This window comes from Penicillium chermesinum, assembly GCF_028974085.1.
Source record: "Penicillium chermesinum strain IBT 19713 chromosome Unknown utg000002l:1.0-5270490.0:1.0-5274688.0, whole genome shotgun sequence".
In the NCBI taxonomy this organism is placed as follows: domain Eukaryota; kingdom Fungi; phylum Ascomycota; class Eurotiomycetes; order Eurotiales; family Aspergillaceae; genus Penicillium; species Penicillium chermesinum.
This window is the reverse complement of record NW_026695312.1, coordinates 3,196,992-3,209,592: the sequence shown is the minus strand read 5'-3', so window position 1 is coordinate 3,209,592 and position 12,601 is coordinate 3,196,992. Positions and strand designations below refer to the sequence as shown.

Sequence of the window (12,601 nt, the reverse complement as noted above, 5' to 3'; positions counted from 1 at the left end):
ATCTCCGAACACCATGCTATCCGTACGTTTGGGCTTGAACCCTAAATACTCGTTGCAGGCATTGCGATATAGACTGAACCCCTGCTGACCTCTTATTCTCTAGGTGGCCGTCTTCCGGAGCGGCGGCACTAGCTCCCTTTGGCGTCTTTCTAGTCAATACTCTTCTTTGGCCCGACTGCCCGCTTCGATCCGCTGTTTCACCCGAGACTCCCCCCTCGGCCCATCACACTCCTTCCTCCAAATCTACACAGAACAGAAATTCCTCGAATTCATCATTAGCATACAGCGGTACACCTCGTCGACTTTCATATGCGCCATTCTCAACCTCTACTCAAGGATCCGATACCGCCGATTGGGATCATAACCCGAATCTTGCTATTTCCAATTTCTCTGAACTTCCATCCAAGGACTTTGGTGTCAACCAGCATATGATCATAAACCAAGAATTCAAAGAGGCTCTTCGTCAAATTCTGTGGCAGTTCCGCGCGCCTATCCGTTATGCCTTCGCCTATGGATCGGGCGTGTTTCCGCAAAATGGTAGCGCAGCTTCGTCCTTGTCCACTCACCCGTCCGCACCCGCCGCCATCAAGAATATGCAGCAGGGATCAGGGAAAATGATTGACTTCATTTTTGGCGTATCCTACTCTCAGCATTGGCACTCCTTGAACCTTATGCAGCACCGTGATCACTACTCTGGACTTGGCTCTCTGGGTTCATATGCAGTCTCCCAAGTCCAGGATCGGTTTGGCGCGGGCGTCTACTTCAACACACATGTCACTGTCAACGGAACACTGATAAATACGGCGTGGTCAACTTGGACACTTTATCTCAAGACCTTGCCCAGTGGAATACATTGTACCTTGCAGGCCGACTACAAAAGCCCGTAAAAATTCTACGTGACCACCCCAAAATCCGCCTCGCGAACCAGATCAACCTATTATCGGCCTGCGAGTAGCCTTACTTCTGCTCCCAGAGCGCTTCACTGAATTTCAGTTGTACAACACCATTGCTGGTATCAGTTACATGGGTGATCTTCGCATGGTGCTTGCAGCGGAGGATCCCGGGAAGGTGCATAACATCGTCTCGGGCCAGATGACGCACTTCCGAAGGCTCTATGAGCCACTCATTTCGAACCTGCCTAATGTCGATTTCAATGATCCTCGCTGCAGCCAAAGCGATTGGGTTGATGATCCCAATGCTGTTCTCTCGATGCAGCAAGCATGGATCCTATGAAGCGCGGAAACATGGTCCGTCGCCTTCCCGAATCATTCCGCGAGAAACTTTACTTCCAATATCAAGGTCGATACGCTATCCCCCGCGCTGAATTCAACAAGATGATGGAGGAAAGCACCGACACGAAACAGGATATCGTTCGCCGGCCACAAGGAGGTCCATTTGAGCGTCGGATTGCCAGCGATGACCGGCTCAAAGAAGAGGTCTCGACAGCAATCATGAAGACTATCCGATGGCCGAGCACAATCCAAACCATCAAAGGACCATTAACGGCCGGTTTCCGCAAAAGCTGGCTTTATCTCAGAGAGAAGCGCGAAAAGCACAAGAAGTCCCAAAAAGCTCTCAAGTCACAAGCCACTGGGTCTACGTCCGGCGAGAAGGCTGATACGAAGAAAGGTCAGTAGTTGTTCAGTCGTTCAGGACAGGTGACCTGAGACGGTCTGAATGCATTGATAGCGTGGCAATGACACGGTGGTTCTAAACATGGTTCTTTGCATACATGAACCCTATAAATACTACATACATATTGCATCAATCAAAACGGCCTATAGATTCACTAACTCGAGCTTCCCCCCTTACGTTTTTGATCTTCCATCTTCCTCTCTCTCTCCCTGCTGAATGTGAAGAAAGAATTTTGAAAGGCCGGTTCTAGCAAAAACGCCCCTGGCATCTTTATACTTCTCTGCTCCAGGGTTCCGAGTCTTTGAGATCTTTCCTGAGGCTACATACCAAAAAGCTCTGTACTTACCAGTACCACAAGTCTGAGCAAGGTATTTAGTCCGAATATCTAAGAGATATACCATGATGGACACTGCCTTCTGCCCTTCCACCGAAGTACCACTAGCATCGGGGGTCTGTAGCTGCCTGGAAAATCCCCTTCGCGGAAAGTATGCTGAGCACCTTCTACATCCACAGTTTGCACGGATAAATAACACCTAGCCTTCTAGGTCACACCCGCAATTAACGTCAAATTTATTTTCTGGGGTTGTAAGCGTTTACGCGGTCTCAACTTTGGCGATGTTGGTGCTAATGGCCGGAGCTGGCTTGACTCATTGTATGACTCCAAGTCGATTGAACCTTGGGAGCTTTTAGAAGAACCCCCTCCGCCGCCCCGCCCCGCCAACTTTTTTCGTTCTTCCAACATCGTCTGTCTCCAGACACAATTGCTCGCAATGACACCCAGAGTTTCTCCGTTCGACCTGTCAAAATGCGCCCGGCCTAATATTCTACAATTACAGCCCTACCGCTGCGCCAGAGAGTAAGTTCTGCCTGCAATCGAGCTCCTCCGATCTCGGCCTAATGAGTCAGTGACTACAAAGACGACGGTACGAACGTGCTTCTAGACGCCAATGAGAACGCATACGGCCCCGGCCTAGCATTGAACAGCGAAGGCGCTCTCCAAGCATCACAAACCGGCGAAGCGACTGGCGCCTCGAAGCCCGAGATCGACTTCCTTGGCCTAAACCGATACCCCGACCCCCACCAGATCGAGCTCAAGCAGCTCTTCTGCAAGCTCCGCAATACTCACCACCATACCTCCAAAACCTTCAGGTCCAGAGAGCCTCTTCGTCGGCGTCGGTTCCGACGAGGCCATCGATGCGCTGCTCCGCTGCTTCTGCGTGCCGGGCAAGGACAAGATCCTGACCTGCCCGCCCACATATGGGATGTACAGCGTGAGCGCGCAGACCAACGATATTGATATCGTCAAGGTCCCACTCGACGTGGACAACGGCTTCCAGCTGCAGCCCGACAAGGTCAACGAGGCTCTCGCGGCGGACCCATCCATCAAGCTGGCTTATATCTGCTCCCCCGGCAACCCGACCGCGAACGTGATCCGCAAGGACGACATCCGCAAGGTGCTGGAGCACCCGACCTGGAACGGGGTGGTCGTCGTCGACGAAGCGTACATCGACTTCGCCGCCGAAGGCTCCAGCTTAGCGGAGTGGGTGACCGAATGGCCTAACCTGGTGGTGATGCAGACGCTCAGCAAGGCGTTCGGGCTGGCGGGGATCCGGCTGGGCGTGGCATTTACCAGCCCCGAGATCGCGCGGCTGCTGAATAGCCTCAAGGCCCCGTATAACATCTCGAGCCCCACGAGCGCGCTTGCGACGGCGGCCCTGTCGCCTGCCAACCTGGCCGTGATGCGCTCGAATCTTGCGCGGATCTGCGCCCAGCGTGACCGGCTCCTGCGTGAGCTGCCCCAAATTGCGGGCGTGGGGCGTTTCCTTGGCGGCCAAGACGCGAATTTCCTTCTTGTGCAGATTTTGGATACCGACGGAAAACCCAGTAACCCGGTCGCGCTCGCAGCTTATGAGGCCATGGCCGAGAAGCGAGGGTGGTAGTGCGCTTCCGTGGCAGGAGTATGGATGTGAGGGCTGTCTGCGCATCACCGTCGGCACCGAAGCCGAAGTGACCAAGTTCCTACAGGAGATTCGCGTGGTGCTGGCAGGCCTGCATGCGGGTGTGGGCATCCAGTCTCTCCGTGACGAGGTGCAGCGGGAGGAGACTGCAGCGGCGGTTATTGCATGATTTCGGTTTATTGAGGTTATATTACTCTGCCTAGCCAAGACTCGGGTTATCTTGGGGGGGGGGAGGAACTTTCAAAATTGGACTATAGCGAACATAGAGTGAATTGGATATACTGAAACTATTGAAAGCCACAATATGCCGATGGAACAATCCTTGAATGAGTCCATGAGATTCAACAAGCTTAGGCAGCACCAAAAACACACTTCGAAGGAAGGCGTTCTCTTATCGACGACAAGGATCGGGGTATCCAGCCCTGTTCACCTCGTCTCCACCGGGTCGGTAACGGCAAAGATAAGGTGGGGGCCCTGTTATAGCAGTTCACTGATATGAACAGGTCATTCCACCCCTTTTGGTTTCTTGCGAGGGACATCCCACGGCCAGGGTGGTTTCATCTTGATAAGGGAAGAGGTCGTGAGATGGGGAGGATGGGCTTGCCTCGATTAAAATTGCCCGGATTGCGTATCCCCTCATGTGTTTGCCACTAGTTGCTATCGACTTTCTCGCGTGGAATTTCCCCGCTTGGGCCACGCATCGCCAGTTTGTGATTTGCCCTCAACGCTGTCCAAGGTCAAAGCTTCCGGAGTCCGGTGGGCCCGTTCTCCCCTCTACGGAAAAGATCCATGACCTTTGAATCTGAGCTGTTATCAGCAGGTAAGCGGGTAAGCTCGCTGGCGGTAAGCTGAATGGGACGATACATGCGGTGGCTCAGTTGGCGATGGCTGACGTCGAATCAGAGCCAAGGATATTGATGGCTTGGGACGAGATTAGTGTGCTGCTTGTCACTGGCCCGTGTTTATCGCCCCCTAAGCCTGGACATGTTCGACTTGCTTGCGCCATATCATTATTGTCTTCCCTTGGGACCCTAGAGGTGCTCGGTTTTTTGTAACTTTCCACGCGGCTCTATTTGATCGGCCTTGTTCCCTCCCAATTTTGAGGTCCGGCCGTTGTAAATCGTCCGATTTCTGTGCAGCCAATCCCTGCGTCTCGCCGGATCGCACCGAGTCCATCTTTTCCCCACACTTTGGCCTCACGTGCGACATGTAAAGCCGATCTCTTCCATCTACAATGACGATTGTTTTCCTGCAAGTGAAAGAGCTCTACAGCCGATAAAGAGAGGGCTATATACCATCTACCTCTCCTTCTGGGAGGTGGGGGGTTGAGCATGTCGAACGGTATGAGCCTCCGACCCAAGGTGCCTCCAGCGTTCGAGTCGAGAGAAGACATCAACCCTACTCTCTTGATGAGCTGGTGGGCCACTGGGTTCTCGGTCATCATTATCGTGGTGAGACTCTGTGGGCGCTATGTTCGGGTCGAGCGCTTCTTCACTGAAGATAAGGTGATGATGCTGAGCTTGATCCCGCTGGCGATTCGCATGGTCTTTGTTCATTTTGTCTTGACGCTGGGTACCAACAATGTCCAGACCGCCGGGCTTACTGCGCATCAAGTTACAGACAGAGAATTGGGAAGTAAGCTTGTTTTGTGTGCTCGGATATTCTATGCGATCTTGTGAGACTCTCCTGCATTTCCCCCCAATCCCCGTGTCATCGGGTGCCTGTGGCCTCGCTTGAATCTGTCATACTCATGCAATCCCAGCATTTGGACCGCCAAATTAACCGTCTGTGAATTCCTGAAGCGAGTCACTGGCGTGGTCTGGCGCAAGTCAGTCGCAATTTTCCTTCGATTCATCCACTTCTTCCTCGCCTCGACCCTCATTGCCGTTGTCATCGCGACGCTGGCCGAATGCGTACCTTTCGACCACTACTGGCAGGTCATTCCAGATCCAGGCCCTTCCTGCCGATGCGGATATGCACAACTAATCACCATGGGTACTTGCGATGTTATCACTGACCTACTCCTCGTCGCTTTTCCCGTCCCCATAATCTTGACGGCTCAGATGCCGCTCAAGCGCAAAATCTCTCTGGTCCTCCTATTCTGCCTGTCGCTGCTCCTGGTCGGAATCACATGCTATCGGGTTCCATCAGTGATCCAACGGGGGGGAGATCAACCATATCGCTCTCTCATCGCATCACTCGAAATTCTAGCTGCGACAGCCGTCTCCAATGCACTCGTCATTGGCTCCTTTGTCCGCGACCGTGGCGCCAAGAAACTGAAATACAAGCGACATTTGGGTTCTGCTTCTGTCACAGAGAGCGTCGACGGTAGCTATATGCGCAGAAACACTGTCATGCAGAAACAATGGGGCAGCGACTGCGACCTCGCCGCGGATCTAGGTATGCGCCTCGATCCGGATCTGTGCCCCAAAGAATCAATTCCAAGCGATGCTACGAGCCCAGTGCAAGCACCATCGGCACCTATCCAGGTCGCTCGCACTGGATCTATAGACCATTCCTGGTCATTCCGAAACAGCCGCCAAGCAGAGGACGATTGTATCTCAATCACGGACAGCCTTGACCGGAAGATCAGCCCACACGACTATATCAGGAACGAGCAAAACCCCTCGAGAAAGAGAAATGCCGACCCCTTCAACAGTCTCCTCCCGCCGGGTATCTTTCTTCGACGTAGGGGGGTCTACTCAACCAGAACCCGAATGATCCTCGTCCATCTGCTCTTACCTCGGCTCCTACTGCAGCACCTGCTGGAGCGCAGGCACGGAGCACGAGAACTTTCCTGGAAGATCTTGGTGTCATTTCACCTCGGTCCCCTGTTTCTCCTTCCACACAACCCCAATCCTCGCCCCCCGCATCCAGCGTGCAGCAAATAACACATCTTCTTCCACCGTATCGCGTTTCTCCGCAACCTTCCATGGACGTCGAGCTCCATGATGTTGGCGGGCTACTTGGAAGTCGCTCGGGTACTCGTCCTTGAAACAGGGTCAGCATTTAAAGAGTCCGAATTCATGAGAGTAGTAGTACTCCGACTACTCGACAGCAGAGCGGGAACTATCAAGCCCTGAACAGGGCCCTGGACACCCCGACGGCCCTTTTGAAGGGCTCTCCCTCTAAACTGGGGGCCTCGCGTTCATGCGCAAGGCTCACCGAAATGATGCGCGAGGACTGGCCCGAATTGCCCTGGCTTCTGAACCAGGTGAAGAGCCTGATCCTCCAACATATCATCAACCAGTGTCATGAGGCAATATCTCCGGCCTTGGGATGCTGCTTCGCTATAGTGAACACTTGGTCCACACCGAGGCTGTGTTTACTGGCTGGTTCGCTTACATCAATGCAATGATGAACTGTCACAGCATTGGAAAAAATGGTATCCGTCTATTAGAGACAACACAACCGGTAGACGTGTACGACATTTATTCATGCTTGACTGGCAGAGATATCATACCACAGTTGCCCATCGTATGTCCGACGACAAGTTTTTGAAGTCCCAAGACTATTTGGAAGGATGGATGGGCTCGTGTGTACATGGATAAAGTATAATGACAATATCGTCCGAATCAATTTGAATCTTTCCATTGTTTCTGGCTTGGCTTGATGTCAATTAGGGGAGTCATTATGATACCAGCAAACTTGTCGAGGGTCGTTTAAGCTTGGTTTAAGCTTGGTCTTGTGAGAATAGACCGGTCTTTTAGTTCGGATAACCAGCAGCCACGCCCCCTAAGTTCAACCTCGGGGATTAAGGGGAACCAGACAGGCCGATTCACAGAAGACGCCGATAGGATCGTGGGTCTCCACATTTGCCGGAAATCCTTGCTGTTGAAACGGGAACTTTGGCATGTAAAAGGCCCAGGAAGCATTGAGGTCTTTGCCGTGCAACAGAATGAACAGTAAATAAGCTTGAATTGGAAGATGCAATTGAAAAGGTAGTCTAATATACACAAGATCCTGATTCCAGGAGAGAAAGCACCTCGCCATCACCAACGCTCGAGTATCTCATGCGTTCATCGTAGAGATCTTGATCAGGGTAACATGGCCTGAAAGAATATAACCCCACTCGCCAAGCTGTATTATACAGCCCCAGTTTACGCCATGCGTGAGCCGCGCTTGGGCAAAACAAGTCCCCGGTTATAGAGCTCGGCATGGATAATCTTCTTGCGACCGTAGGCCTCGTCCTCGGTGTTCTTGTTGATTCGCTTGCCGGAGAACTGGATATTAGGCGGCAGAACACCGGCATTCTTCCTCCTGGCAAACTTCCGGATGACGTTCGGGGGCTTCTCCTTCATCTTGGTGGTCATTGCGGCTACAAATTGGGCAACGCTCGAGGAGGAGCTGATCGCCTTGTCAGGGACGCGGCGGTGGGTCAATACGGAGAACCGTTTGGCAAACTAGGAAAAGACCATTTGGTTAGCACGGTGATTAGGCATTTGATTGCACGGAAAGACACACATGGAATTTGACTTCTGGGTCGATTAATGAGAGGGAAACGGTATCGGGCTTCTCTCCCTGAGTAGGGGTGGCGTTCTTCCCGGCTCCAACCTTCTCGAATAGAGCGACAAGTTGGGTCTTCACCTCCTCGTTGGGAAACCGAAGGGTACTGGTCTCTGATCCCTCCACGATACACTGCTCGGCCAAAATGTTCTTCTCTTTGTTGTATAGAAGCGTGTGGACGGCATCCAATGGTTTCCCACATAACTGCAAAAGGCAGATTTCCACCGCCACTTGATGGGCAGCGCTGGGGGTATCTTGACGAACACGACTGGCCTTCCCATTGTATCTAGAGACATAAGAAATTTGATCAGCACAAGGTATCTCCCCTTTCACCCAGACCAGATATTACAAGCCGCAGGCCAGAGAGGCTTTCCGGACATACCGTTGATACTTATCCGCCTCGGAAGGGCCGTGGTAAATCCAAGCCTTCTCCGGAGCGAAACCAATTCTCTTCAGTCCATGCCAAGTCTCGGCTTGCTCATAACCTTTGGCCAGCGTTCCTTCGTCGCCGAAATCCGCAGAGCTGTCTTCTTTTTCATTGGCCTCTGGCTCTGGCTGGTGCATCAGCTGGGATTCGCCGGTGTATGGATCCTTTGCACCCGGGGGATTCTCGGTCTTCCAGAGCTGGCGGCGGGTTCGCTCGAGGAATCCATCGCTGGCGTAGCGGCGGAATTGGTTGGCAATCGGTGATGCAACGTGGGAGACAGTTTGCTGTCTGCAGCCAGAGCAGACATATAGTGCCTCCCCTAAATGGGAGCCGCATAGCTGGGCGCATGGTTGTGGTTGATGTTTCTGGGCAACTTTTGCTTTCCGCGAGATCATTCCGCGAAACAAATCTCGGTGGCACGTGATCTGACTCGGCACTAGTGCAGCAGCAGCATACTCATGAAAGGAATACAACATTTCTAGTCCGTATTTTGAATTTATGCTGAGCTTTGAGGGATTTGAGTATCGCCATAGTGCATGAGGAGATATATTCTGTCCCTGGCTCCTAATGTCGGCCATGCGAGTATCTATCGGCTCTACTTAGATCGAATGTTACAAGGACGGAGATTGAGCAATGGAAATCATACATTATAAGAGTGACTTGTATACATGGAACGCTGATATCATGGCCGATTTCTTTTGTTTTCAGAGAAACCTTCGTTAAAAAGTCCCGGAGGATTTTTTCCTTTACTCCCGAACAAACATACTGGCCATACCCATACCAGTACCAATGCACATGCTGACAACACCGATATCCTTGCCACTGCGCTCAAGCTCAGGCAGCAGATCAGCAAGCTGACGAGCACCAGTAGCACCAAGAGGGTGGCCAATCGCAATCGCACCACCGTTGGGGTTCACCTTCGCCTCGTCAATACCGAGCTTGCGAATACTGTACAGAGCCTGCGACGCAAACGCCTCGTTGATCTCCCACACTCCAACCTCAGGAACCTGGATACCGACCGTCTGCAGCAACTTAGGGATCGCCACAGCAGGGCCAACCCCCATCTCATCCGGCGCGCAGCCCGCAACGGCCGTCGCCACCCAGCGCGCCTTGATAGAGCCCGACAAGCCAAGCTCCTCGGCAGTCGAACGACGCATCAGCAGCGCAGCCGCGGCTCCATCGCTGACCTGCGAGCTGTTGCCAGCGGTACTAGACCCATCCGCCTTGAACGCCGGCTTCAGCGCAGCCACCTTCTCCAGCGTGAGGCCGTGGCGGATTCCATCGTCCTGGGTGACGGTGACCTCCTTGGGCTCCGCATCGGGGTTCTCGGCATCAATCTGCTTGGTGGTCACGGGCACGATCTCTGCATCGAACCGCCCCGCCTTCTGTGCCGCAGAAGCCTTCTTGTGCGACTCCACCGCGAACGCGTCCTGGTCTGCGCGCGACACCCCGTAGCGCTCCGCGACGTTCTCCGACGTAATGCCCATGGGCATGATGCAGTCGCGCGCGTCCTTGGAGTACGACTCCTTCAGCTCGGGCCAGAGAACGGTGGGGATCGCGCGAGATCCGTAGTTGCGAGTCATGGACTCCATGCCGCCGCCGACGCCGGAGTTGATGGCGCCGGCGCGGATGCCGTAGGCGACGGCTGTGATGGCAGCCAGGCCGGAGGAGCATTGGCGGTTGACGGTGTTGAAGGGCACGGCATAGGGGAATCCGGCATGGACCTGGGCCATGCGGCCCGCCTTGGCACCGCCGAGCTCCTGCAGGACGGAACCGATGGTCACGTCGTCGATGAGAGCTGGGTCGAGGTTGGGGTTGGCTTTTAGGGTTGCGCGGAGGACGTTGGCGAGGAGTTCTTCGGGATAGGCGTCTTTGAAGCCGCCCTTTTTGGCGCGGGTTACTGCTGTGCGGAGAGAGGAGAGGATGACGATGTCATTGGGGGATTTCTGAAGCACTTGCTTCAGACCCCGTGGGATTGGAGAAGCCATTGTGAGGGTTGTGTTCGGTCTATTCGGTATGCAAGGTTCTATGGCTGTTCGGGCACGTCTACTGAAGCAACTTGTCTGGCTTCATGAATGAACCAAAAAAAAAAGCACAGAAGCAAGGACAGAAAATCAACCCCAGAGGAAGATCAAAGTCCGAGCCTTTTAAAAGAGGTGCCGGGGTGAATTCCGGGGTCGGATACAGAGTAGCGTGTGCTGCACCAATCCCCTCGCTACATCCAGCCCCGTCCGGCACTGAAGATCGGCTAAGGGCTCTGCCGCGCATGCGGGGGGACCACCATAGGGGGATACACAACTGTGCAAGTTGAAGCAAGACTGTATTTAATATCTGCATAGTATGCGATAATGACCAAGTCTTGTTACTTGCGCGTTATAAGTTGAAATATGAAGCTCGCTCTCTACCGGACGTTCGGATCAGATGGGGGGAGATCATCTCGGAAGAACCTGGCGCTTCGGACATTGATGTCCGGTAGAACTAGGAATTAGATCCACCGCGGATATTGACCTCCTTGGCCCATGAACACAATTTCTCAAGTTTATTATTCCAGATTTCTGTCATTGAGCTACTAAGGGTGAATAGATACTCTGGTAATAAATTATGCGTGCATGTAGCTTCGGGCGTGCAGATCGAAAATGTCAAATCGAAAATGTCAAGTAAACCTCGCCGTAGCGCTGCGGTTATCCGTATCAATACCAGCTCGGGCACCGATCAACTCACATCAACATCCATCTTTGCAAGTTCCATTGCCTCAACCTTTCAGCGGCTCACGGGCTGGGTCAAAACCCAAGCACTCATTGATTCGGCTATTATGTTCTTCTCCCGGGGAACCAGCCAGAACAACACCTGGGCATTTACTTCCAAGTGTCGAATCCACAGATCCACCAGTCGCCACAGGCTATCATTCGCGACGGGCTTCCCCTTACAATTTTTGAAACCGTTGGCCTTCCACTTAGGCAGCCACTCGGAGATACCCTGCACAATGTAATTGGAGTGAGACTTGATGACAAGCGTATGCAGGGGCCATGTCTGATCCATTTCGCACCGGCCTTTCTTTTCATCCTGGAAGAGATCGATTGCTTTGACGAGGGCGGCAATGCAGGCCTTCAGCTCGGCTACCTGCACCGTGTGTCGTTCTTCTTCGATTTCAACGGCTAGGTTGTAGATATTCTCGTGTCCGAAGAACACGGCCATCGACGCGCGCGGCTTGTCTGGTGTCTGAGACGGGGCCTCACATTTGCCATCAATGGACAGGATCACACAGCCTTGGTGGTAGGGGAAGCGCTGGCATTTGGAGCATTTGGTTGTGGCATCAGGGCACGCGACGTAGATCCAGTTTCCCCATGATACTTCGATGTCAAAGGGCTGGAAGTGATCGGGGTACGCGTCTGCGTCGAAGCGTCGGATTGGATCGACAACGAAAGTGTCATCTCCAACTGCTTTGTACTTTGCGAACGCGACTCGATCCTCCAAGCTTCCCAGTGCTCGAGGGAGATGGAAAGGCGAGCACTGACCTACCGGGGTTGTCTGCGCGCGGTTATTGTTAGCAAAGTCCCCTAGTCTCAAACAGGCTCCTCTCGGCGGAGGCAACGGCGCGTTGTGGTTTAATGTGGATGTACGTACTTGAGAGCTTGATTGGTTCTTGCGCTGCTGGAAGGCGATTCGTTCCTTCATTCCCTTAGGCATGGTGGTTAAGACGATGGACTTGGGGGGATGGAAGAAATCAACGATTAAATGATGGAAGAGTTGGCGCTTTGAGTGGTGAAGGAACAAAGAGGAGTATTTGAAGAAGCAACAACTATTGTCGGGGCAGTTTTGTTTTTTTAAGCTCTCACAATGAAACCTCTGGTGGCCACGCCGCCTGCCAAACGAAACAATGAACATATCTATACTTGGCCTTACACCGCTTTTAGGAATCACTTGAGATCGACCAACGCAGGCTTTGGGACTGTCGGTTTATTGTTAAATACTCACTAGTGGGAAATTCATACAGATTGAATCTCTGGATAGGTAATTGATCTGGTATCACATTGAACGCTCCTCATCAACATGCAGTAGCAATACGGTCTGGCGC

General features: G+C 52.9%; 6 protein-coding genes across 6 annotated transcripts; 4 read left to right on the top strand and 2 right to left on the bottom strand.

Moving 5' to 3' along the window:
• Positions 1 to 13: 13 nt before the first annotated feature.
• Positions 14 to 1,233, top strand: N7468_002052 (phosphatidate cytidylyltransferase; the record flags this gene model as incomplete). Its single annotated transcript, XM_058471349.1, has 3 exons — positions 14 to 26; positions 121 to 855; positions 929 to 1,233. The coding sequence occupies 3 exons, from the start codon at positions 14 to 16 to the stop codon at positions 1,231 to 1,233; spliced, it is 1,053 nt and encodes a 350-aa protein (XP_058334490.1).
• Positions 1,234 to 1,244: 11 nt separating this feature from the next.
• Positions 1,245 to 1,637, top strand: N7468_002051 (Phosphatidate cytidylyltransferase; the record flags this gene model as incomplete). The annotated part of the gene is made up of 1 exon (XM_058471348.1): positions 1,245 to 1,637. The coding sequence occupies one exon, from the start codon at positions 1,245 to 1,247 to the stop codon at positions 1,635 to 1,637; it is 393 nt and encodes a 130-aa protein (XP_058334489.1).
• A 781-nt stretch (positions 1,638 to 2,418) lies between these two features.
• N7468_002050 (histidinol-phosphate transaminase) lies at positions 2,419 to 3,762 on the top strand (the record flags this gene model as incomplete). Its single annotated transcript, XM_058471347.1, is given in 4 exon segments — positions 2,419 to 2,491; positions 2,538 to 2,784; positions 2,795 to 3,527; positions 3,541 to 3,762. Coding segments are annotated over 4 exon segments (1,275 nt in total), but the record flags the coding sequence as incomplete, so codon positions are not given.
• A 1,162-nt stretch (positions 3,763 to 4,924) lies between these two features.
• N7468_002049 (putative integral membrane protein Pth11-like) lies at positions 4,925 to 6,588 on the top strand (the record flags this gene model as incomplete). Its single annotated transcript, XM_058471346.1, has 3 exons — positions 4,925 to 5,268; positions 5,356 to 6,266; positions 6,353 to 6,588. The coding sequence occupies 3 exons, from the start codon at positions 4,925 to 4,927 to the stop codon at positions 6,586 to 6,588; spliced, it is 1,491 nt and encodes a 496-aa protein (XP_058334487.1).
• Positions 6,589 to 7,693: 1,105 nt separating this feature from the next.
• N7468_002048 (Thiolase C-terminal) lies at positions 7,694 to 10,514 on the bottom strand (the record flags this gene model as incomplete). The annotated part of the gene is made up of 4 exons (XM_058471345.1): positions 7,694 to 7,996; positions 8,058 to 8,367; positions 8,482 to 8,845; positions 9,302 to 10,514. 4 exons carry the CDS (start codon positions 10,512 to 10,514, stop codon positions 7,694 to 7,696), a joined length of 2,190 nt encoding a protein of 729 aa, XP_058334486.1.
• Positions 10,515 to 11,286: 772 nt separating this feature from the next.
• N7468_002047 (uncharacterized protein) lies at positions 11,287 to 12,213 on the bottom strand (the record flags this gene model as incomplete). The annotated part of the gene is made up of 2 exons (XM_058471344.1): positions 11,287 to 12,011; positions 12,147 to 12,213. 2 exons carry the CDS (start codon positions 12,211 to 12,213, stop codon positions 11,287 to 11,289), a joined length of 792 nt encoding a protein of 263 aa, XP_058334485.1.
• Positions 12,214 to 12,601: the final 388 nt, after the last annotated feature.